The sequence below is a fragment of the Arvicanthis niloticus genome, chromosome X, assembly GCF_011762505.2.
Source record: "Arvicanthis niloticus isolate mArvNil1 chromosome X, mArvNil1.pat.X, whole genome shotgun sequence".
NCBI lineage: Eukaryota > Metazoa > Chordata > Mammalia > Rodentia > Muridae > Arvicanthis > Arvicanthis niloticus.
The window spans coordinates 23,576,086-23,603,263 of NC_047679.1; the positions used below are offsets into that span (position 1 = coordinate 23,576,086).

At 36.0% G+C, this 27,178-nt stretch overlaps 1 protein-coding gene across 3 annotated transcripts in view; it reads left to right on the forward strand.

Annotated features, from left to right (window-relative positions):
• Nucleotides 1–27,178, forward strand: part of Glra2 (glycine receptor alpha 2) — a 186,455-nt gene that overhangs the window by 68,286 nt on the left and 90,991 nt on the right. For all 3 annotated transcript variants that reach the window (XM_076918275.1, XM_034486206.2, XM_034486207.2), the window contains exons 6-8: nucleotides 4,422–4,504; nucleotides 7,296–7,433; nucleotides 9,261–9,475. In XM_076918275.1, coding sequence (XP_076774390.1) covers nucleotides 4,422–4,504; nucleotides 7,296–7,433; nucleotides 9,261–9,475 — 436 coding nt within the window. The remainder of the gene's footprint in view (nucleotides 1–4,421; nucleotides 4,505–7,295; nucleotides 7,434–9,260; nucleotides 9,476–27,178) is intronic.

Consider the following 27,178-nt stretch of genomic DNA (forward strand, 5'->3'; position numbering starts at 1 on the left):
GAAACTATCCCTGAATCTGGTCTCAGATGAGAGCTCACTTGGTGACATTTTATTTTTGTCTTTTGCTTATGTACATTTCTTTTAAGACGGGTTTCACATTTGGAACACAATGAGCACCAATAGTCAAACAGAGGGTTAGCAGCTGTACGCTTTGTTAAATCATGTTGTTGGACAAGCAAATGGGAAGGGACTGTAAAATCTAATTGGTCCTGCATGAATTGCAGAGTCCCAAATTTATGATGTCTGGCTTAACATGCATCTGCAGGCCTAAAATAGGTTTCTTCTTTATCAATCCCCATTTCCTTTGGCATACATACTGAACAGAATAAAATGCCAGAAACCTAAAATTGTAGTTTGATGAATTTTTAGATTTATATCTATCTTAGTGATAAACATTCTAATCCAGATTAGTAACACTCACATCACCCAAGAACAAAGTGATTTCTTTGCCAACCAGAACCCCCCAAATAACTATCACCTCATATTAATATAAAAGATTAAATGTTATTTAAATAATTTAAAAAAACTGGCTATTATTTTGTACCAAGATTCAGAAAATTCCCTAAAGAAGTTGGTGTAAAAAAAAACTTAAAAAAACAAAAAATAAATTTCACAGAGTAATGCACTTTATATAAAATTCAAGTAGTCTTCCAAATCTTTCTGAAACTTAAATTAAACATTAGTAGGCACTACTTATAACATGCCAAATTCATTCTCTTTTCCATAACCTGAAATACTAAGACCATTGTACCTAAAGCCAATGATCTGAGAACTGCCTGCTTTCTTGTTATACTTCTTAATAAACTCATTCCCTAAAGCATTATCATTGATTTCCCTACTGTCAATACACACACACACACACACACACACACACACATGTACATATTCAGGGAAGCACCCAGTCCTTTTTGTATAAAAAAGGAACAAAATTCCCAGAGGCCATAGATCTTTAGTGAGAGTAAAAAGACTGAGCAAGCATTTGTACTTTTAAGGTAAAGAATAAAGCAAAGCCAGAATCCATTTCCCCACCTTCTGTGTGTTTTACTTCTCCCAGGTAGAGTTGGCTGGAATTCAGGAAAGTTCCATGGGTGAAGAGGTCAGCATTGCCTCCAACAGGTGCATAGAGACAAAGACTGTACAATCCACAAAAGAATCCAGTGCAGATATCCATGATGATGAATAGCAGAGTTGAGTTGTCACAATAGCAACTGTATAGTCTTTAAACTACACCTACTTCCATTATTAGTATGTTTTAATTTATTGAAGGTAAAGCTTTCAACATTATAATGACCTTTCCAGATTTTCTGGTGTTGACTCACTTTAATTATCTACACCATCTGATTATTACTGTATGCCAAACATTTTAGTTTTTTCTTTTCAAATTGAATATATATGTTCAAAGTGAATAAAATATAAAGGATTAAATGAAGCTAATATTTATTTATCACCTCAAATGCTTATTTCTGTGATGAGAACATTTGTAATTTACTCTCAGCAAATTTGAAATGTATAAAACATTATTTATTAAATTCACAATATTGTGCAGTAAGTCTTACATAAAACTACTTCTTTCTGCCTATTTAAGACTTGTACTTTTTTATAGCAATCATTACAAGGAAAAAGTCAGAGAACCTATTTTTGTATGTCAAATATTGTCCTTTTGAAAATAGAAAAGAAAATCAAATTAATTTTTAAAAAAAATGGATTTTTGAGTCACCACTAATGCACGTTTTAAGATCAGCTATTTGTTATTCACTAGCTAGAGATTTTGTTTTTGCTTTTCTTTTTTAAATTTTTATTTATTTATTTATTTATTTATTTATCGTTCTGTTCATTTACATCTCAAATGATATCCTGTTACCCCTCCACCAACTCCCCATCCCATATCTGTCCTTCCCCCTCCCGTTTGCCTGTATGAGGGTGCTCTCCCACCCACTCACACTCTCCTGCTCTACCACTTCAACATCCCTCTACGCTGGGGCATCCAGGCAAGGCCATCCTCTGCTACATATGTATCTGGAGGCATGGATCCCTCCAGGTACACTTCTTGGTTGGTGATCTAGACTCTGGGGGAACTGGGTGGTCAGGCCAGCCTGTTGTTCTTCCTATGGGGTTGCAATGCCCCTCTGCTCCTCCTGTCCTTCTGCCAGCCAGCTTCCCCACCAGGTTCCCTGACCTCAGTCTGATGGTTGGCTCCAAGCATCCACATCTGCATTGCTCAGTTGGTGGCCGGACCTCACAAGGAACAGTCACACCACATTCCTCTCAGCAAGCGCCTCTTGACCACAGCAACAGTGTTAGGTTTGGTGTCTGCAGATATAATGGATCCCCAGTTGGGGCAGTTCCTGGTTGGCCCTTCCTTCAGTCTATTGTTCCATGTTTTTGTTTTTGTTCTTCCTTTGGATGGGAATACTTCTGGGTTAAAAACTTTGAGAAGAAAGGGTGGCCCCATTCAGGACCCAACAGGGATGACTTTAGCCAAAACGCACAGAGAAGGGGAAGATAGAACCCCTTGAGACAACCTCCAGTAAATAGGCATGGCCCCTGGTCGAGTTTTTTGCTTTTCTTTATTGTCTTTACTTTGAAGGGTTCATGATAGTTATACTAAGAAAACCACATTTTTTTAAAACAAGACTTTACACGCGGGAAAATCTGTAGTCAGCTATATATTTATATTTACAAATTAACTTCAAAATTGATAAATATTCTTTTTATGTCTACAGATTTTAAGCCAGATATTTACAACTCAAAGCCACCTTTCCTTTGCAATTACAGTGTTTGGGTTTTAGAGATGCCTTTCAGAAGACAGCCTATTCATTCAGTAATGAGGTGCAACACTGGATTTGATAGGCTTACAATAAGAAAATACTGAATAAAATAAAATTTTCTAATTTTACTTTTCAGCCATTACTTTGAAAAGACATGTTTTCATTTCCTGAAGATGAGTAAGCTGATAATGGATTTTATAAATATTTTAAAGCTGCCTATACTTTTCAACACAAGATACTACAGAATAAATAAGGAATAAAAATACAACTAAACAAAAAAAACCTACAAATATTTCCAATAGCTAGAAATATCCTCTTTTAATACTGGATGCATTGGTTTACAAGACTTAATTTATTTTCCCAGAATTGCTTTGTGACATATTTGTCCCCTCACTATTGTAGTTTAATGCATTTGACTACCGTCAACATGGACTCCCTATTCTCACTTCAAATCTCAAATCTTTCCTTTCTTTAAAGTGTGTGCTGCAGTTTGTTTGTGCTTGAATGGGCTACAAAATGAACCATAGGTAATAAAGAGAAGCAAATTAGGAGGGGAGTTGAGGAGGAGCATAATGGAAGGGAGACTGGGGTAATAATGTGACAGCCACACAAATTTTTGTATATGAAAGATAATTAAGACACAAAACTTGGAGCTGTTTGCTTCTAGAATTACAGTCAAATAGGAGTAAACATTATATATCCTACTTCCTAACCTGATCAGTGAGGAACAAGTGTTTAGCAAGTTTTAATATTTTGATTTGGGCACAATGCAGTTATAGGCAGTATCAAGAAGGGAACCTTGCTCTGCTGATTATCAATTTTAATTGGTTTCCTTGAATCTTTAAAGTACAAAGAATTTCAGAGCGAAAGTTATGAACTGTTCACATGAGAAATCTAAAGGATGAGGAGACAGTAGCTCAATGGATATCCTGATTTAAGGCCCCAGGTAGAATTGACTGGAACTCAGGAAATTTCCATGGGGGAAGAGATCAGAGTTGCCTCCAAGGGGTGCAGAGAGACAAAAACTGTACAACTCATTATCTTGAAGGGTTTTTTTTTCACTCAAGGTTTACTTGTTCCATAACTGTGGAAATCCTAGAATGAATACAGCAATAAGTTGCTAATTCATCCATGTAGACTGGTAAATTAAAAGTCTGTGAAGCCAAATATCTGCCTGGTAAATTAAAAGTCTGTGAAGCCAAATATCTGGCCATTTGATGGAAGAACCATTATTTATTCCTCTGTGTGTGTGTGTGTGTGTGTGTGTGTGTGTGTGTGTGTGTGTGTGATGCAACTCTAAAACATCCCAAACTTTAATTCTTTTTGTTCATCATTATGATTGAGAGTCCAATGTTTATATTATAGCATTTTTACTTGAGACTAACATCATTGTTAGAGGGAGTCAGAATCTGGAAGATAAATACTCAGAATCTGGAGGTTGGAAAATAGAGAACAATGGCTTATAATGAAATGTTAAAACATGTTGTAAAACTACCAATGGATATTCTTCACTAAAATAAAGTGTTGCCCTGAGAACTTAGATTTCAATATTTGAATCAATATATTCGCTAGTGCTAAGTGGACTTTTTGTCTCTCACGGATTACAATGCACAGATTTTAAAGTAGGTTTCACATTTTTTTTTTTTTGTTAAGACTCACCTTGACTTTATCCTGTCCAATGGATCTGAAGAACTTTCCAATGGATGTCCAGACTTGTACAATGCAGCTGGAGAGTTGTAAGTCATCACTATTAATTTACCACTTGTTTGTTTTAACCAGTGGCTTGCCTCTTAGTGTGTCAGTACAGAATAAGTACTAGTAAAGATCATTCTCATCCAATTTCCCAGCATTGAAGGTCTTACTGGAGGATCAGGATTTAATAGGACAAGTTCATTATCAATACAGCAAGAAAATCTTTCAGTTCACGATGTTAAATAATTTCTCTTCCTCAAAAAAAAAAAAAAGAAAAAGAAAAAAACAGCTAATTCTGATTTAGCAAGATTTTCTACAAAATAAATTTTCCCTTGCATAATTATGGTTACTAGCTACCTTATCTTTATAAAGAATCATTATTATATACCAAAAATATACAGAAAACTGTATTTCTTTCTGCCTTATACTCATCGAGATCAATGTATCCAAAGGGATACTGGGGAAGGAAGAGATGATTGCTTTGAGAACAAAAAATAAAGCCTTTAGCCAAATGTGGATTCAAAAGAGAGAGGCACAAGGACTGAAGCTCAACAGGAGTGTGATGGCCTAAAGTGCTCGAGGCTCTCAATTTGCTCCTCAGCAATACGTGAATTGAAGGGCATAAGTTGACAAGGAAGAAGAGTTGGTATCTTTCTTAAATAAGCAATGTATACACTAGGACATGATGAAGGAAATAGGGAAATGTCATCTACTTTGTCCCCTTTATCCTCTGACTCTGCTGCCACTGAAATCTTTGACATCCTCCATAAGTTTACTCATGCCTTCAAGGTAATGGGATTTTCCTTTAAGAGACATGAATTTTCCTCTGGCTTGCTCTTGTCAATTTCTCTGTTTACAGAATCCAAAAAAATAATAATGAGTGCTACTGACTTACAGATATTTTAGGAGATTTAATGAGGTAGGGGGCAAAAAATTTTTAACTTCTTGGTTTAGAAAAATCATAAGTGTAAAAAGACTCATTGATACCTTTTTAAAAAAGAAATAGTTGACAGACTTCTTTCTGATCACTTAAAGTCACTACATGTGTCCTTGGAAACATCTAATAAAAATAAAGAAAACAGCAAATCATCTTTTGTTTTCAGATGTTGTCATAAATAAAATGAGAAATTTTTATTTATGTGTTATATGTATTTATTTATTCCATGCTGCCCCATCTCTTGAGAAGAAGATTGAGAAAAATGTTTTATACATGAGTGTCTCCTCCTCCTACTCTATAACTCCCTAGCCTCCACCCAATCATTACATTTTCTCTGTAAAGCAGGACCCAGATCTATCAATGGAGACTCTTCTAAGGCATAAAAGCTTTAAATTGTAGATTTGCTTTGTCCCTTTATATGTTTGTTGGAGGTAGTTAGGATATGTTTGTACAGATTGGCAGTGGAAGAGATTGGTTATCCATTGCTTTTGTGGACAGTCAATATTTGGGCCAGATCCACATTCCAGTTTGATGCTTTCTACAGTTTCATTTTTGCCTTTAAGGTGTTCCAAAGAATCTAGACACCAAATAAATTTGCTGTTGATTTCTATGTAGGGTTGGTGTGGTAAGCAAGAACAAGAATTTATAAGCTTAATAAATATGCTGCAGTTATTAGCCAACTCAGTCTTCACAGAATAGTATTTGTCCTTATCAGTCTGATTTCCATAGTTCGAATATCAAACAAAACAAACCACAAAAACAAGAAGGTCAGAGAAATAATGAGTGAAAATAAGACTAGCTGTCTATTTCTGGGATGGAGAAATATGCAGGCAAATTGACAGATAATGACCCAGTTGGGCAGGCTCTGGGAGATAAAGAGATAACTTTGGTTTTCTGAACCATTAAACTACCATACTTTCTATGATTTCTATGATTCTAATAATGTAACAATAGGACATTACAACATAAAGAACCTGTTTTGCTTTGTGCGGATAATGAGCGGGGGCAATTTAGCAATGCATTAGAATATATAACTGTTCTTATGGGGTTTGTTTTTGTTTTTGGGATATGGTCTCATGTAACCTTGTATGACTATGTAGTTAAGGATAACCAGGAACTGCTGTTAATCTTCCATCCTTCACTTCTCAAGTTCTGGGTCTGCAGGCATGTGCTACCACTTGTTATTTTATGTGGTGCTGGGGATTGAAAGTAGGACCTTGTCCATTTTGGCAAGACTTGCATCAACTCTGTTACAACCTCCAGCTCCTGTATCATTGTCCTCAGTATGCATATCATACAAGGTCCTCTTAAATGACTTGCCCATAGCCCTTCACACTTGGTAAAACAACTGAGAATTTACTCTCAGTAATTAACAAAAGTCTCCTACAAGTAAAGCTAACACTCCAGAAGAGGCCAAATGTGCAATGGTAATACTTGCAGGCAGACCTATAATGAATTCATTCTCATTAAACATTTCAAAAGAAGTGGTTTCATTTGAAATACTAAGACGGCACCATGAATTGGATTGTCTTATTGAACTGCCACAGACACAGCTCTTTCAAGTGAAGAAAATCTTCAAAGGGTTTTTGTGCTTGTTTACTTGTTTGTTCTTCAGAGAGAGAGTTAGTGAATAAAGAGGCCGGAGATAAAAGATTCTATAGATTCCTTTCTCTCGTTATACACACACACACACACACACACACACACACACACACAAATTAATCAGAAATACCTTGCTATGTTCAGTTTCTCTGCATCTGATGACACGTAGTTTTGATGACTACAGCATGTCGTATTAAGGCTGTACCTGAAATGATTCCCCTGCTTGCCACCTCTGTCATTACATTTTGCAGTTTCTCAGAAATGATACATTGTTTGTTACTACTTCTTTCCTCCAGTTGGGTACACCATGAATGACCTGATATTTGAGTGGCTAAGTGATGGTCCAGTACAAGTTGCTGAAGGACTGACCCTGCCCCAGTTTATTCTGAAGGAAGAGAAGGAGCTCGGCTATTGCACAAAGCATTACAACACTGGTAAGGTTTGCTTTCACTTGCTAAACCCAAGAGCTCTCCATTTGTTTATGAGATCAGCTATCCTATTATTTTAATAGTTGCTCATTTATAAAGCAAATCAAACTTAAGAGAACCCTCAACATTTGGGGTTCCTGTACCCTGCGAAATAGGCTTCTGAGTGCCGCAGATCATCTCTGTCAAACACAGAATTAGGAATCATTTGCTCTTCTCTTACTGAGAGCCTGCTGTCAAATGGGCCTAAGGAAAGATGGAGAAGACCTCATTACTTGTGTAGAAAACATAAAACCTTGGCTTCCTTGCATCCACTCTTCACATTGCATCCTCAGGTCAATTTGCACTCCTGGCCTTAGTGGAAGAAAGTGATAATGACACAGGTCTGTGGAAACCGAGAAATAGAGATGTGCTCTGCAGACCTGGAGAGCAGTACCAGTCTCAATGAGCATCATCTGGAGAGAATTCAGCTGGCTCTAAAGTCAGGTGCTGACTTTAGCACTGAAAGGCATATGGGATGGGCAAGGTTGAGGTAGTGGCAACAAGTGGGCATCTGTTGTTGTCTGGAAGATTATACCTGACCAGGAAAGCTGATGTCTTTTATTCCAAATGTCTTTTGATAACATGAAGTGTGATGGTAGGGAGACAGTCATCACAAACTGCCTTGGGTTTCTTGTGAGTAGAACATTCCACAGCAGCATCAGTGGCTTCCTATGAAGTAACTAAAATCTGATTCCAAGGTATTCTTTTAAGACTTCAACCCTATCTTCTATCTTTGTAGGGGATAATCCTAATGACTTTCCAGGGTCTAACTCAATGTCAATGAAGGAGAGCAGAATGTAGAAAGAGGAAAGAACATTTACATCTTAATAATAATGTTGAAAGTTGTTGTATATCCCTATGCGCTCTTTAAGTTATAGATGGTGCAACACTACAGATTCTAAAAAAGAATACTCTAAGGTTCTTCAAGCAATTCCCAAAAGGCTAGAAAGTTTCCCCAATGAATAGAGTGTACATATACTCTCTAAATGTACCCTTTGGTTGTACCATTGAGAACACAAAGATATACAGCTATTCAAACACTCAGGATATTCTCCTTGCTTCTTAGAAGGTACTGAGGGGTTAGGGAGATAGTTTAATCAGTAAAGTGCTTGTCATGCAAGCATGTAGACTTGAGTTCAGTCCCCAGGATGCAGGGAAGGGTGGCATGTGCTTATAGCTTAAGCAGTGTGAAGGTAGACACGGGTAGCCAGCCAAGAGACTGCCTCAAAACTCAAGGAGGAATGCATTTGAAAAATGACACTTGAGGCTGACCTCTGGCTTTCATATTCATGAGCACATATACGAACCCTAACACAAGCATGCTCTCTGTCTCCCTGTGTCTCTCTCTGACTCTCTCTGTGTGTCTCTGTCTCTCTCTCTCTCTTGATTGGTTATAATTGTTTCTTATTACTTGATATCCTATATGTTACATACTATATAGTGTATATTAATGGTTGTGTATGATTTTGTATATAATACATGATGTCATATATAACACAAACATTCTTGAAAATTTTTGTCAATCTTAAAAACCCTAGAGTTCTATCTAGAGAATTCTGTGACCGATCCAATCACATGATTTCAGTATGAAGGCTCTTTAGCCCTCTCATTCTTACACGATCATTTCCATGCTAGAAGAATTCAATAAGTTGGAATTGATTGGGTAGGGTGAGCATTTGTCTACAGTCTTTCCAATCTGCTTGCAATGTTCCTTACCTTTCAAAATAAAATAGAAGAGTAGAATGGGAAAAATGAGTTCAAATAAGATGTCAAATGATCCTTTTCTGCTTCCAGGCAAGTTTACCTGCATTGAGGTCAAGTTTCACCTGGAACGCCAGATGGGCTATTATTTGATCCAGATGTACATCCCCAGCCTGTTGATAGTCATTTTGTCCTGGGTCTCCTTTTGGATAAACATGGATGCAGCCCCTGCCAGGGTTGCCCTTGGCATCACAACTGTCCTGACAATGACTACCCAGAGTTCAGGTTCCAGGGCATCTCTGCCAAAGGTAAGAAATAACCTCACTTGGCAACAAGCGACCTGAGAGGCTCTCCAAAGTTCTTGTGGAAAACAAAATTCTGTGGGAACAGAAATTTTGCCTTTTCACTATGCTGTTGAAAAGATGAATCCATTAAGAAAATAAAATGCTGAGTTTGAGAGTATCGAAGCTCTGATACTAGATCCTCAAAGTCAGATCTATTTTTATGTAAGAAAGGGCTTTTGCTGAAGCAAATTCTGCTTAGATAATGAAAAATGTCCTTCTTATGAAATGCCCCAGCTCCCTAAAATTGTGTGTATGTGTTTTCTCATTTTTGAAGACTACATTGCTCCATTGGCTTCGGTTTTCTGAGAGTGAGAGTTCTACTTAGTATTCAGCATATTCAGTCTCGTGGTGATTAAATGGCCTCTTCAAAATCCAGTTCCATAAAATAATTGGGATGTAATACCTTATCATTTTTTGGGGGGGGGGGGCTTGAGCTTATGTTTGGTTGAATTGCACTTAATGTGATGAGAAGTATTAGAGTTTGTTTCAGGTTATCGCTGGTGTTTGCAACATAAGATCACAATGTAGTTGAGGCTTGTGGTTAGAACATAGGTGGAATAAATACCAGAAAAATAATTGTGCAACTTAATGAAGTCTCATACTTCTGATGATAAATTTGAGGTTTTTATAGCCAAATTTGAAGCAGGTAACCTATCTTTGTCATCCTTTGAAACATTTTGTGGAATAACAAATAAAATAATGTACTTGTGTCATACGCCAACTAAAATACAGATGTCAGAAATACTCATGGCTTTTTCAACTACATAATCACAGTTCCAATTTAGTTAATAGAAATTCTAATCTACTCAATGCCCTCATGCCAAACAGGTTCATTTGGTTATTTCTCTCTAGCTATTACTTACCACTTACCACTCTCATTGCACACCATTAAACTGCAGGATGCAAAACACATTTTACAATTTAATAGACAGCTAAAGTATTGGTGACAAATTGTGAGCAGATAATGTCAAAACATAAGACATTTAGATTCCAACTGCCCATTTCTATGAAAAGAGTCATCACTTACTTGCAAAATGAGATTTTCAGTTTTGTAAATACGTTATTCAGTCTATGGAGCTATTATGATTCTCCATCAGCAAGCAAAATTATTAGTAAGTAAATGGTCACTGATCAGTGATAATTTTTCCATAGAGACAATGAGGAACTCAGATAAACCAAGAGGGTACAATTTAAAATAAATTTATACTTTGTTTTGAGCACATAGTGGTTAACGTTTTGCCAGAAGTAGACTTCTCCTGCTACCTGTTTTTTTTTTTTTTTTTTTTTTTTTTTTTTTTTTTTTTTTTGGCTATTATTAAACATGGCCAACACTCAACTGACCATGAAGAGATGTGACTTGTATGTATGATGGAGAGACACTAAAGTGGGATTAAAGCACAAGTCATGGAAAATGAAAAATCCTGATCATATATTTACTTATACATATACATAAATATTCATTGATTTATCAACACTACAGTTCCTGACCCGATGGTCCAGTTTTTACTAGTCCAGGTGCTCCAGGGCCTACTTTGACATTCTGTACTGAACACACACACACACACACACACACACACACACACACACACACACATTTTACATGCTTCTGGAAAGAAAGAAGCAGTATTAATATTAACTGCCTAGTACATAAAAGTTATTAAGAAATTAATTTATGTTATTTACCTTCAATTCTGTTTACATTTGTGGACAAAGCTCCACATGCATAGAGAATTTAGATCCAAGTTGTATGTCATCCTATACTATATCATTTCTCATGGTCCTAAAAATCTATTATGAATATATCTTTATTGCAGTGCCAGAGACTGAACCTAGTCTTTTTTCCATACATTAGGCAAGCACACTATCACTGATGCATATCTTCACTCCATGATCAATCTCTGATGATTTAGTAATAGCCAACTTGATGTCTCAATTGCCATTTATTTTACCATCTTATCTCCTGAGGGGCTTCTCTCCTGCTTATATAAATATGGTGATAATAAATACATTTACATGTGACTATATCGAATGTTCTGAGTAGAGTGAACAGAGGAATACGGACAGGATGGTAATCAACAACCATGTGCAAACCATCTATGCAAGAACTTTGTCATCCTCATTGCGTTAACTTCAGTGCCTAAAATATGTGTGGCTGAAATTAGATGATTAATGTGTCCTTACTCCTGATTAATAAATCAATGAACACTCATGTCTCTTCTACATTAGACCATGTGTAGCATAGAGCATACCCAGTTTGGGATATAAGGATGGAACTTTACATAAAACATTCAAAACGTATTTTATTAATTTTTGACAATTGGGCAATACACATAGTAATGTTTAATCACTGTCAACTCCCCAATAACCTCTTTCAGCACCTCCTCTTCTCCTGAAACTAGTTTTCCCCCAACAAGCCTGACATCTACTTTGATGTCTTTATTTATTGTGTGAACCACTGAATTTCATAAGAATTGCTTGCATTAGCATGGGTTGGAAGGATTTTATGAAGTTTGGGTAGCAGAGAGTTCATGATTGCAATGGCTAGACTTTTAATACACGGGAAATGTTGTGATATTACGACATGTACCATAAAGATATGTGATTTGTCTAATATCATAGACCACCCCTCTTTCCTAAAGTATTTCATCAGACTCTGAAATGTTTAGAACACATGTATAAAGATACATTGTGAAATGTAGGCAGGCCTGGATTTTAATCCTGGCGCAAGTATTCTTCCCCACATCTCTAAGCCTGTTCACTCATTTCTAAAATAAGAACACCTTTAGTTGCCCTTTTCAAATATTAAATGAGGACAAGATGAAGCACTACCTGTATAAATTGTTTATTCCAGTTTATACATGGTAGGTGCAGAACTTTTTCTATTTATTGTTATTTTTTCTATTCATACTGTGGTAGAAAGGACTGTTCAATGAGATGGCAGTTTGTATTAGAATATTCATAAAGACGCTTATGAACAGAAGGTGCCAAACTTTTAGATGACTCATTATTGACAACATGTAAAACAAACCAAGGCTGATCATACTTGTGACGTACAAAGCATATGTTTGCATGTATGCACATTCTTGTGTTTTTAATAGGTTATCTTATGAATGAGTTAAGATCCAGAGGATCTGAATATGAAATGATCTGGCTGTTTTTCAATCACTGCCATTGAACACAGTCATTTGGCTCTGTCTTTCTTTTCTTTGGAGGACACCTGAGGAATCCATAGATTGTTGGTAGCAACATGCCATGCCATGTCACCCTGAAACACACACACGCACACACACACACACACACACACACACACACACACACACGTATATAATAAATGTTATAATTTAACAGACAGCTAAAGCAAATATGAAATATACATTAAAATATTGCAGTATCATTTTTTTAAAAAATGATTAATCTGTAACAAAAGCAAGTCCCAGAACTCATCCAAACACTCCTTTTCTTTTTTAAATTCTAGCTCAGTCTTCATCTTCATCTTAAATATGTGCAGCAATGTAGAAAACACAGTTTCTTCACAGTTCTTCCAATAGTGTTTGAATTTTACCCACTCCTATGGCTGATTTGAGCATCATTGAAGGGGGAGGGTCTAGAGAAGGGTAAATGGTTTTGCCTGACTGAATGTTGTATTTTAGCTAGAGGTAACTTTTAATAGCTAAGCTGCAAGCACTGCTATGCTAGACCTGAACTCAAGTCTTTCAGAGATTCTAAGTGATGCCACATACCACATCATTCTAGGTGAATAGTGAATTGTTCTGCAATGTCATATCTTCTTCTCTTAGCCACAACCTCCAGCACTATATTCCAGATACTTTTTTTGTTGCTAGGATTCACATATTTAAGAAGACATCCTTACTGTCTGACATGCTGCCTTTGACTCACGTTTAGTTATCTTGCTCACCATTTATTTGGTTTATAAAAAAACCCACAAGTTTTCTTGCCTTGCTAAATACAAATAAACCAACTATTAACCTTTCTACTTTTACCCCAGCGTGTTGGGTATTATAGATAACCTACTGTCTTCATATAAATGTTAAACTACGGGGGACACACGAGAGTTTCTCAGAATTCTTCCTATCTGAACCTTGGAAACTTATTGTAATTTCAGCAGCTCAGCAAAAATATGACATTTGGAAAATATATGAGTCTCCTTTATCACAAAAGCGAGAGTGAAACACCTTCTCCCATTCTTAGGAGAATAGGAAGGATGCCATAGCACTGACATCATCATGAAATTCCATTACTTCAATTAGTTAGTTTTGACCTTTATTTTTGAGATTATAATATATTTACATAATTTATCCATTCCTTTTACTCCCTCTAAATCCTTTCATCTACCCCTTCTTATTTTCTTTCAAATCCATGGCCTCAATTTTCTTTAATAATTGTATGAGTATATGTTCATGCATATGCATATATATTTCTAAGTATAATGTACTCAGTATGTATGGTATTACTTGTTTGTATGTTTTTAGGGCTGACCATTTGGTATTAGATAAACCATTGGTGGTCTCTTCCCCAGAGAAGAATCTTTTGCCCACTACCAACTTTCCTTAATTGCCTACAGTTCTTTGTGTAGTGTTGGGGCCTCTTAGGATTGGCCCTGCCTACTTTGGCATATCTACTAGTATCATCTTTGATATAGAGTAGTAGATGTAATTGTTTATAGACAGTGTTTTCTCTTTGTAGAAAAACCCTTGTCTCCCCAAATGTGAACAGTGATCATGTAATATAAAACCTTAGGATAAATTTGGGGGCAACAGAATTTTCTGTGGCTATACAGTCATACCTAAAAATAAGCATTATTAATTTTGGGCTTTATCCCTAGAAAGGCAAGGATTTCATTGATTTGGCTGATGTTCATATACCTAAAACTTGGCACAATGTCTGATTTCTAGTAGGCGATTAGTAAAGAGTCAGTAAATTAATGAACAGTAGTAAAAATAGCCAAGTGGTATTCTTGGTGTAATTCAAGTGCTTATTCATTCATCAGTTTCTTTATTTGATTAATGATGGTGAGTATTTTCTTTGGGCCATGCATTATATTAGATATTGAAGGAAGCAAATCATAGTCCTTAACCTCAGGGTTTTATAATCTGGTAGGGCAAAAAGCAGTCAGTTGGAATGCTGACGATTAAAATATGTGAAATGTAATACCATATCAAGAAGGATGTTAAAGATATTAAATGGCAGTGATGGAGAGAAGGAAAGGAGGGCAAAGAAAGAGAGACAGACCATAGCCTGAAGGCAGAAGAGGATCCCGATCTGACTCTATGTAGCACACTAAGTAGCTAAGGGAGGAAGAGGTAAAGGTCCTTCCAGGCAATGAGGATCTTCACAGATTGCATTTGGGTAACACTTATAAGATAGGGTAACTTTGTTAGGGTAAGAGAAACAGTCTGGGAAAGTTTTCTTTTCCATCATGTTTCACAACTGAAAATACATTTCAAGTAAGAAAATTGTGTTTATTTATTTCAAGTTAGTTTCCTGAATTTCTGCCAACAGAAGGGTGGTATGTGTGTTTGTGTGTATGTCTGTGTGTGTGTGTGTGTGTGTGTGTGTGTGTGTGTGTGTCTGTGTGTTATTTAGTTTCATTTGTTTGTTTGTTTGTTTGTTTTAGTTTTCAGATATTCACCCTCTCCCTTAAATACAAGGGAAACCAAATAACATAGGTACCTTCCTATTTGAAGCTATCCAGTTGGTTTGCCAACCTCTAAGAAATAGCTGCACTGACAATATTCTAAGCTTTTCATGCAGCATGAAAAACCTGCAGGCTGACTACAGGCTGGCTAGATTGTTTCCTTTCCAACCCACAGGAACATAGCAGGGTGAATTGAATGGAAACAGTGAGCTATCAGACAGACTTAATATCCAGTGTGGGTTAAATAATTATTTTCCTTTGTTTATGTTTATGATTATAGCAGGACAATTTGAAGCTATGCCCAAAAATGTCTAGAATTGTCACTTGTGACTGTAGTCTAGAAACCCTAGAAGTGAAAGAACACTCCAGCGGTGAACTGGTGTGGCAACCCCAATATTCAGGGGCCTCTAACAGATTCATAACCATCTCTATGGAGCAAGGAGACAAAGGATTTGTCTTTAGCCATTATCAAATAGGGTGCTCCATTTTCTACAGAAGTACATTTCCTCTTACTTTTCAGCCATCTGGACCAACTAAGGCCAGATGGACCATTTCAAGCTGCCAAACTCAGGACAAGTTTAGAATTTAAAACAAAAGTGACCATAGTCTTGCCATGCTTGGTTTTGCTTTATTCCCCCATCAAAATGCTTCTAACTAGAGACTGCAGTTAGAGCAATTGAAGGCATTAAGATGATGCTATAGTTTTAAATAAGATTTGGCTGCATATCTATATTAAAGTTAGGTACACCTTGGGCTCTTTGGAATAATTGGTGGTTAGGTCAGACAAGAGAGACTGGAAACAGCTTTGTTCTCTAAGTAATCAATGCTTTCGAAGTTCTTGGTGAAAATATTAAACAGGGAGAAAGTTACGCTTTGACAAAATGATCTGTAGGCCTTGCCTGACTTAGCCAGATGTCTGTAAATGTGGGAGAGTTCATAAACTTTCCCTTCTGCCATTTCTCAAGCCACAGCAAATTGAAGAATCATTGATGTAGGAAATATGTGATAAAAATATGCAAGGAGATGACGTGTATGAATTCTCTTGGGGATAGAGCTAGAGTGCCATTGGCACTTTAGTTTAAGAATGTTGCTGACAGCCTTTGCAGGAAAGCTGACAGTGGGAGAAGTTACCCAGGCTCTACTTCTTATCAAATTCTGCCAGGACTCATATGGTTGGAGGTTTTTGTTTGTTTGTTTGTTTGTTTTTGGTGGTTGGGGTGGGGTAGTATATAGAGGCTCAAGAGTCTTTTAAAATAATTCTTATTCTATTTTGCTAAAATGAGTAATTCTGGATCATACACAGTAAATGTTGTTGGTTCCTCTTTAGAGCACACATAAAAATGGTCTCTTGTGCATACAAAATAATGTGAGACCCTGTCTTGAATTCTCAGGGTATAGAGAGGAAGGAAGGGGAAATTCTGTCTTTGACAGCGGTATAAAGATTGAGACAGATATTTTACAAAAATGGCATGGTCATACACACCTTTAATCTCAGCACTTGAGAGAAGAGGCAGGTAGAATTCTGTGAGTTTGGGGCTACACTAGTCTACATAGGATGTTGCTAACTAGCATAGCAATTTGAACCCTCACTAGCAACTGGGTAGGCTTGCCTTTTTAGTGCATCACTTTGTAATATGTATCCATCTTTCTCAGAGAGAATCATGTATAGGCACTGTTATTATTCATTTATCTAAAGCTCATTAAAATTATGAATTAAAAGAAATTTTGGTAATATACAATATAATAGAAAATATTAGCAAGCCATCAACGGATGCATTAATTTTCTATTGCTGTGTAACAAACTTCAGAAGTTGGAATACTCATTTATCAGACTGTAGTTTTACAGGTCAGATATTTAGTATTGCATGATTGAGTTGTCTGCTTATGAATTTACAAGGCTAAAACACAAAACAGAAAAAAATTGTGATTAGCACTTCTCTGTTGAATGCCCTTCTCTCATGCAAAGGAAAAAACAGTGTCCTTGTGATTGTGAGCAAGAGCATCCATAATTTTCCCTTACTGTGACCTTTCATTAACCCAAATCTGTGCTCACTGTACCAGTCACACTGGTCTGCTTGCTATTTCCTGGTGATGGTACTTTCTGCCATCTCTGAGCCATTTTAATAGCTGCATGAGCCTTTAATAATGTATCCCCAGACCTTCACACTACTAGGGTTTTTTTCTGCCTTCTCCAGTCCTTTATTCAAACTTCCTTCCTCCATGAAGACTCTTGTGTCCATTACATCACTTTCGCAGGTCTTCGTCACCACCTTGAGGTAACTCAGTTTTGCAGGGTACATTTATTTCTCCATGACACAGACAGATCTCCAGATAGAAATACTGAGATTTATATCAGACAGTATCCTGGTTTATATTTATTCTATGCAATCTAGTACCCTTAATATTACTATAATCCCTGTGAAAAAGATTTGATCTGCCTCATTTCCTATAACAGAACTTAGCTCATAGCATATGTTCAGTAAGTATTAGTTAAGAAGTAGGTGTACACTTCTTCACGGTCTAGTCATTGAGAACTATCAATATAAGCTTTTCTAGGACAGAGAACAAATAAAAAAGAATGCACATGACCAGTGCACTATCTTTAACTGGCTATTCTTTATCACAGACTGCTATGCCTGTGTATGTTATTCTAGTATAATGACACTTTTATAAGGTTTTTACTTCTCTGATAGTGAGGAGTAGGGTTTTATTCAGGTTTCTTTAGTAGATAGTCCTGATACAGCTTCCTAACCAAGGAAATAATTAAACAATGGTTTAGATAAGAAAGCATCCAGACAATTTTTACCTCAGCTTTGCTTCCTCAGCAGTATCACAAACAATTTGGAGGTTTTGTGGTCTGCTGACTCAAGCACCGCATATCATTTCTCCCTTGCCCAGTTTATTTGAATACATGCTAATGCTTTTTATTCTGATAAGGTATCCAGAAGCCTTCTTATGTAGACTTTCTACAGTACCTCTGATCCAAAATTACAGATGCATACTCTTTCAAGGCAATTCAAATACCAGAAAATTATCACCCTGATTATAAAATGTTGTTGTAATATTATTAGTGGTATCTGTGGTGTGTGTGCGTGTGTGTCTGTGTTTATTAATCATTTTGATGAAGAGACAGTGTTAAGCAGGTTGCCATTTCTCCTTCATATTAAGAATGACTTAGACTATTTCTGAGGTACCCACTACAAGTTCTCACTTGTTGATAAAAAAGTGTTCATCTTCAGCAGAGCTGCTAAACCCTAATGCTATTTATTTCCTCCACTGCAAGCCTCAAAACCACCATTTCCATAAATTCACAACATACACGTGATTCTGTTACATCTAATCAACAAGAATATAGTTAAACAGACTATGTTCTATTCATACAATGAAATGCAAGATTGGATGAGCTGCAGTCACAAGTGACAAAATGAATCTCTCATAACTCATATCAATGTTACCAAGAATGAAAAGATATCATTATGTGACTTTATGCTCTTAAATATTTTTAATCAGAAAAATTAATCTATATTGCTCAAGTCATAATTTTTCTGATCTCAGAGTAGCTAGGCTAATTTATATTCCCACTCACATCATACCCAACATTTTTTTCTGTTATGTTTTCTTGAAGACGGCCCTTCAGACTGAGACGAGGGAGTCTCAATTTGAATTTCTACAACAGGCACAGGTATTTTATACCTTCTGTAAGTGCATAGGCCATTTGTACTTCATTTTTTGAAAGTGTTGAGTTTACTCATGTGGATTGTTAGTTAGGTTTTTGACCTTGGGTCTTTTGATTTTCCATCCTTTGTATTATTTCTGCTGAGAATGGCTTCAGATGTTGTCAGCTCCTTTTTTGCTTTCATATGAAATTCAGGTTTGTTTTCTAGTTATGTGAAAATGTACTGGCATTCGGATGTGGGTTGTATCAAGTTTTCAGATTAATTTTCATAATATAGACATTTTCACCCTGTCAATTCCGGGAATCCATAGCTTAAGAGGTATTTTTTTTTTTAATCTCTCAGTGCCTTAAAATTCAGTGTTCTTACTGCAGTGTTCTGTCATATGCTTGTTTAGGTTTATTCAAGCATTTTTATGTTTTGAAGCTGTTGTGAATGATATCTATTTTCCTGATATCTGAGCAGGTTCAGTGTTATTGTATAGAAAAACAATAAAATAGTGGTTGTAGGTTCTATTCTGAGATCCCTGACTTCACTAGCCCTAGTAGATGGCTAGATTTCCAATATGATGAATAGTTTTATTCTTATTGTGTGAACCTTAAGTCCAATTATAGAGCTGTTAATTACCTCCTAAATATGAAGTCCACTATTACAGATTTATGGTTGCTGTGCCTTGCTGGTCATTACTATGGTTCATAGGCACCATAGCTGGGTGACTCTTGGTTGATTCTCTAGCTTGAAAGCTTGCATAGCTCCTTCTAATATATGAAAGCAACCTAGTCCTCAGAAAGGTCTCTTTTTTCTTTCATTAATTTATATGTTTTTATGGACACACATCGACTGGTTTTTCCCCTCACCTTAGTTATTTTTCTCATTTTCATGTTTATTGTTAGATTATTACTCTATAGAAACATGCCAGAAATCTACAGAGCAATTGTTCTATTTTAATATCCTGATATGTAATTATAGTATCTGTCAACCCTCAAACCATTTTCTCAGTTCTAAGATTTTGTTAGACTGGTTTAAATACTCTCTCAGTATATAATGAATTGAAAAGTTATTCAGTATATAATGAATTGAAAGTAAAGCTAGAACAACAGTAAGATAAACTCAGCTTGACAGGAGAAGGAGAAATGGGATGAGGAACTAATGGGAGAGGGACTGGGAGGTGGGCAATGGCTGAACTGTAAAAAAAAAAAAAAAAAATAGAAGTAATGAAAGAAGAAAAAGTCCTTTCTGAGGACTAGGTTGCTTTCCATGTTTCCAAGATCATTTTCTTTTTTCTAATATCTAACATCTTAAAATAAGTTTCATTATATGTCAAGGTTTGTTTTGTTTAGGATAAAGGGTAATATCTGTGTTGATGTTATAGTGGAAAGCCTACTTGACTTCTAGGATAAAGGGTAAATCTGACCTCTGTTATTCCATCTTGATGAAAGGTAGAACTCACTGATATGATTTTGAAATTTTTATTTGGTTATAAAATTTAACACATTAATAGAATGCAAGTAAATGGAAGATGACAATTTAGAAAATTGAAATAATTATCAGAAATGTCATGAACTTGTAAATGCTAAGAATATGGTTGTTTTAATCAATAAAGATTAAATTTATTAAATACACAGTCTTTGAACTCAAAGTCTGAGGATAAATTTTTACCAAGGAATTAGTAATTGGCGTGCATAGACATGAATATTTATATCCTAAAGGAGAAATCAGTTTTGCTCTAAAAATGTTTCATCAAACTATCTTGTTTTAAAGTAACATATCCTAATGTGTTTAAACTTATAATTGCTCCAGATTATTTTTTTTGACTTCATGTTAACTGCTTTGAGGAAAGGAACTGTGTCTCCTGTTCAACAATAGGTCTTCACATGTCATATTTTCACACCTGCTCCTGTGGGTACTGCCATACACTCACAGCTAATCACTTTAATAAAGCTCAGTTTACTACAGTGAATAGTCAAGGTATACCTACCATGTTAGTCAGTAATGTACAGAAAAGTAAGATAACTCCTTTATGAGGGTGGATTTATGACCAAGCACATGAATGAGCAAGCATCAGTTGACCTAAAGGACCAATTTAGGTTTACCACAGTTGCAAGTACTCTGTAGTGGTTGTTCAAAGGCAGTTTAGACAATATGTAAGCAAATGAGCACAGATGTATTCCAGCAAAATTGATCAAATGGGAAAATATAAACAAGAAATGGAAGTGTCAGAATGGTGAGAAGAAATAGTATGGGGTGTCAAAGAAAAGAGATTTATGTGCCAATAGTTGTTTTATACGACTTGATGTAAAAAGCAGTATTTGAGAAGATACAAGCAGGAATGAGGGGGTAAAACCAGAAATAAATAACAGATGAGTAAATATAAATGATTCTTTTATTTCCCCAGAAGATGTGATGAAAGATAAGAGCCATACACAAAGCTATGTAAATATACAGGATATGCTGAGCCCAGTATGTTTCTTTCTCTGTTCCAACTATTCCTAGGCCCAGGCCTGGAAGCTTCTAGCCTCCATACAATCTAATCTTTCAAGCTGATTGATTCAACTTGGTTTCTCTTGGCTTCTGACTGAATTGCTCTTCTTGGCCTCATACTAACTTTTGCAATCTATTCTAATCTTCTGGCTCCTTTTCATTCTCTGGCTCGTTCTGTCTTCACCTGTGCCTAGCTTGTTCTCTATTTGCAACCTGTCTCTGTATACCTGTCCCAGTAAAACTGCTATACACATACATCACCACTACCTTTTTCTCTCTTGCTGTTCTTAAATCACCTATCTTTCCTCTCTGTTTTTGTGAGAGTTGGGCACATCTTGTTCTATCAAATCTTTCTCTGATTTGTCACTTTGTCTGCCACTCAATTAAGTATCACATTCAAACATGGCTCCTTTCTTCTACATTTAACCTTACCTTCATGGTTAGGGTTTAAAAGCGTGAGCTAAGTTCATATCTGATTTCAAGCCAGATCATACTGTAATCCATATCATGTTTGCATTCTGGCCAGATCAACGTAGTCCTAGATCCCTTGCCTAAGCAGCCATGTTGTTGGATTCAAATTCCTGTACAAGTATGCACTAAAGATTTGGGAGATGGGGAGAGGTCATTTGTTAAACTACAAGACTGATTGTATCAAGTGGTGATCTAGAAAAATAAAGAAATGTAAACTCTTCCCATCAACCCAGAAAAAGGTAACAACTTCCTGTGGATCCGTTAGCCTCTTCTTTGCTTCTCTGTCCTTCTCTTCTATTTGTCTTTGTACTTACCTTATTCCCCTACTAGACAACTTTTCCATTTTAGACAGTTACTATATACTAGCTACACTCAAATGCTCACTATTCCAGAGAAGGTACACCATAGCAGAGGGAAAATTGCTTATAGGGTTAATGAATAAAAGCATCCACTTCACCCCAAATCATTGGAATTTTCTGGATAAATATTTAAAACTTATAAATGGTTTGAAGACCAGACTTCTGACAAGAAGTAGAAATGTTCACTACTTAAAAGATTAACAACTTTGTTTTTCAGCAAGGCTTTGGTAAAAACATATTGCAATTATGCATAGGTTAATTCCTCTAATTCTTTGGTCATTTAGATTTGACCATAATTACTAGCCACTTGAAATACAACTTCTAAGTTGCAATTCTCCACAATCTATCTCAAGGAAAAAATCCATATAGGTAAGTACCAGGGTCTTATTTTTATTCAAAAGGTTAATTAAATGAATTAATCTTTGTGTTTGAATATATTTTGCATGGAATCTGGAATAAATAATTTAAATGAGTTTGAATCAAATCAGTGTGATATTAAATGAATATTAAAGCTTAGGAAGTAAGTTAAAAACTTGTGTTCTATTAATTATGTAGCAAATTTAACCTGAGAAGACAGGAAAGCTGAGAAAGATTCTAAAATCCTCCTAGAATTACTAGTACCTCATTATAAATCATCTTGTAAAATTCGCAGTGTTCACTGTGACAGCTTCTGAAAAATGGAACAGTGGTTAGCACTTAAGTAAATCTTTGGAATTGGAAGATGAGGACACAACTGCAGAACTCTAAGTCATCATTCTCATATCCACTAAGAAAATGAAGACAGTCAGACATGGACTCTGAATATATATATATATGGCAGATAGGAGAACCGCAAGTCTTTACATGGAGAGCTTTTAGATGGAGCAAAAAGTGACACCATCCATTCAGAACCTTTTCCATAACCCTTGTGTGTCTGTGACATTGTGTAGGTGGTATCTTATGAGCAGTATTGTTCTTTTGTCAGCAAATAAGTTAAAGAAAATATAAGAGCCAAAAGAGTGCATTATTATTCAAAACCAAATATGCTATATAAGAATACAGTAGACTTCAAAGTATTAGAAAGCAAGCACATGTACCTAAAAATGTTCTTTTGTTCTTTATGTAGATTAGATAAATCATATGAAATGTATCTCTCTTGTTATGTCTATTGTAAACTTTTCTTAAGGAATTATTTTAAGTGTTCTGTCTCCAAGTCTCAAACCATGGGAAGCAAACACTGCAGTTTGAATTGAGAATAAAAAGAAGTCCTAACCACACAAACACATAATACAACACTGTTCCTGGTCCCTTTTGGCCCACCTGAGATTGACTCAAACTAGAGCAAACAACAAAACCCAATGGTGGTGTGTATGTCAAAGGGTCATAGAAATTAATTGAATGAATTCCCATTGAAATAAAGTAGTATCGGATTATAAATTATATAGTAAATTATATCTCCTTGAGCCTATGTTGATCATATATTACACATTATGTCTTATATGTTAAATGGCTGAGAGATTAGGAACAACTGTTTCAGTCAGATGGATGGAATATCAAATAATTTATAGACACATCCTGTCGCAAAGGAGTAGATCATATCTCCTCATTAAGTGAGGGCTTCTCATAACAATTTCATTCCACTCTGGAACAGTGACATACACCACTAATCTCAGCATGCAAGGGGCAGAGGCAGGCCTATCTCTGTGATTTGGAGACCAGCCTGGTGTACATAGTGACCTTTAGTCTAATTAGCGTTACTTAGTGGGATTCTGTCTCAAAACCATCATTTAGTTCTAAAGAACAAGTATATAAAGAGAGGAAAGAACAGAATGGAAAGACCTGGTACGTACTACCTACACTAATGGTAATCCAAGTGGATAGGTTGTGATGTGATATAATGGGATATTTTATATGGTGCTATGATAATGGCACTTACCTCTGCAGTCTTCCCATAAGTCCATAATCTTGGCTTAAATATGAGACAAATATTTAATAACTATAAATTGAGAAACATTCTAAAAAATTCTGACAAATATTCCTTAAATCTATCAAAGTTATCAAAAAAAGGAGTATTTACAGGAGAAAAGTAGAGTCTAAAGAACTCACAAAGGCAGCCTAAAAACAGATAATGATGAAATATAACGTAGTATTTTAGAAGAAAACCCCTGAATGACTAAATCATATGCTAATCTTAGGTTCTATGTTCATTTGGAAATTGTTCTCAAGGGAGCAGCAGTGGCATGCTCTCTCTCTCTCTCTCTCTCTCTCTCTCTCTCTCTCTCTCTCTCTCTCTCTCACACACACACACACACACACACACACACATACACACATGAAGTAGAAATACATTTGGCTGCCTAGAGGTCCACCATATAAATAATGTGGAAGTAGATCAAGGAAAAAATGTTTTCTCCATAATAAAGAATGATAATGATGAGCAGGGTAGATCAGTACTTATCCACTAGAGGTAGAGGTATATTATCATAAAATATGTAAAACTGACATATCGACATAGGATATGGTCTTAATTTGAAACACGAATACTTAGTACTTCTGAGAACGTGCAAGTCAAAAATCCCTTATCCACACTTCTAAAATTCCCAAAACTCTGAAAACCAAAAGGTTTCCTATAGCTCAGTTGGCAGCAAATCTGCTGGAAACTGATGGGAGACTAATTATAGCTTTTACATGTCCCATTTAGTGTGAATATTCATACCGTTTTCCAAAGAAATATTAATGTGTTTGATTACAGGGTCTTCCCCAAGCCCCACTAGGAGTAAGTAATGTGTAATATATATTTATATGCTACAGTATTACCTTAATAAAATTTGAAAAACTCTGGATTGCTGTGCATAATAGCTCCCATGAGTTTCATAGGGAATAAGATTATAATAGTAAACATACTGAAGTACATAAATGTCAAATTCGATATAGCTCTGAAAGCAAGAGCCACAAAAGTAAAAAAGAAGAAGCCGAAAGGAAACCCTTTGAAACACTGGGAGTGATATATACCCACCTCATTAATAATACATTATTTTCATATTATGTCTATATTTTGCAAATTTCCTTTGCATTCTTTATTATTATTTTAACCACAAAATAAATCTTGGCAGTAAGCATGGCAAACATTGTTACAATTATTTTACAGAAAAGAGAAGTAACTAGAGAAGGCTCATCATGTAAAGAATAGGGTCTTGCTACCAGAGCTGCTAACCACTAGTGCCTTTAACCTGTGCATGTAGTATCTCGGATGGTAAAGGATTCCAGGACTGTCTAAGGCCCTCTCTTTTGCTGTAGTTCATTTTATTTTTACTATTAAAATTTACTGATATTAATAGTCAAATTAGAAAGATACATTTCATATATAATTGGAAGATAATGACCACAGTATGCTTAGGAGAGAGCTACCCAACCTTCCTAATTCTGAGACCCTTTAATACAGTTCCTCATATTGTGGTGACCTCCAATCATAAATTTATTTCTATTGATATTTAATAACTGTAATTTGCTACTCTCATGTATCTTAATGTAAATATCTGTTTTACAATAGTCTTAGATGACCCCTGTGAAAGGTCATCCATCCTCCAAAAGTATAAGTTAAGTTAAGAACCATAAGTTAGGAACCAGAGCCTTATGATAAGGCTCCGTGCAACATAGATACTCAGTAAACATTTGCTGACTGAATAAACTGATTCTACGGCATTTAGTGAGGCAATCTTTTACAAGTTATAAAAATTTCAAGGTTAAAACATCCTTGAATCTGAGTCTCTTACTGGCTGTACATACCCATGGCCAAACCAGTTATTATATTAACTATCTCTAATGTTCCTATGTACTCTAGAATGATGTGTTTTGTACATAAAGTTTCCAATAACATATTCTGTAAGGACAATTTACTCTCTTTCCTTTAAACTTCTGCCACTCTTCCTCAGGGAATAACCCAAGTTTTCTTTCCCAGGGAGTTTTCATAGCAACCACGACCCTGATGCTGAGAAATATGAAACTATAAACTACATATCATATGGAGGGAAGGAGCCATTGTGTTCTTAGTATAGAGCATAGAGCTTGGCATGAAACAAAAGCTCAATTCCTATTTATCAAATGGATAACTAGAGGAACTATAGGAAAATGGATAAATTTCTCACTGAGGGAAATGTCACATCAGAGGAAAGGATTTGATTACTTAAACTGATTCTGAACACTTTATAATTTAGGTTTCCATGCAATGTAATTGGTTATGTTTTTTTCTACCCAGTGACAATGTTTCCCTCTTTGAGGTTTTAGTGTGGGAGACTAGTCAAAATAATCAAAATTGACCCTTCAGTCCCAGCACCCTCTGTCTCTGTGCCTTCTATTCCTCAAACACTGTCACTCTTAGCAATTCCAAGGCTTTTGTTGCTTTGTGTCTCAGTGTTTCTATTGCTGCGAAGAGAGAGAATGAACAAAGCAGCTCTTAGGAAGGAAAGTATTTCAGTGGGGCTGGCTTACAGTTTCAGAGGTTTAGTTCATTATACTCATGGCAAGTGGCATGCAGGCAGACATGATGCTGGGGAAGGAGCTGAGAGTTCTACATCTTGATCTGCAGGCAGCAGAAAGAGACTGTCTGCTACACTAGGCATAGCTTGAGCATATATGAGACCTCATAGCCTGCCTCCACAGTGACATACTTCCTGTAACAAGGCCATACCTACTCCACTACAACATGCCAGCCCCTATGAGTCAAGCCATTCAAACACATGAGTCTATGAGGCCTATTTGTATTCACAGTACCACATTTTTTGTAAGATTTCAAACTTAAAATGCTTGAGAAATCCCACCATAAGGACTGTTTTATATAAACAGGAGGGAAGCTCTGTATTATCTAAGAGAATTTCTATTTATTGACCTTCCATGTTTTTGGGTTGTGTGTGTGTGTGTGTGTGTGTGTGTGTGTGTGTGTGTGTGTGGTGTGTGTGTGTGTTTCTTTAATGCAAAGGTTTTCATGTAACTTTTTAAATGTTATATTACTTTATAGAACTGTTGGAATAAGCCGGGCAGTGGTGGCACA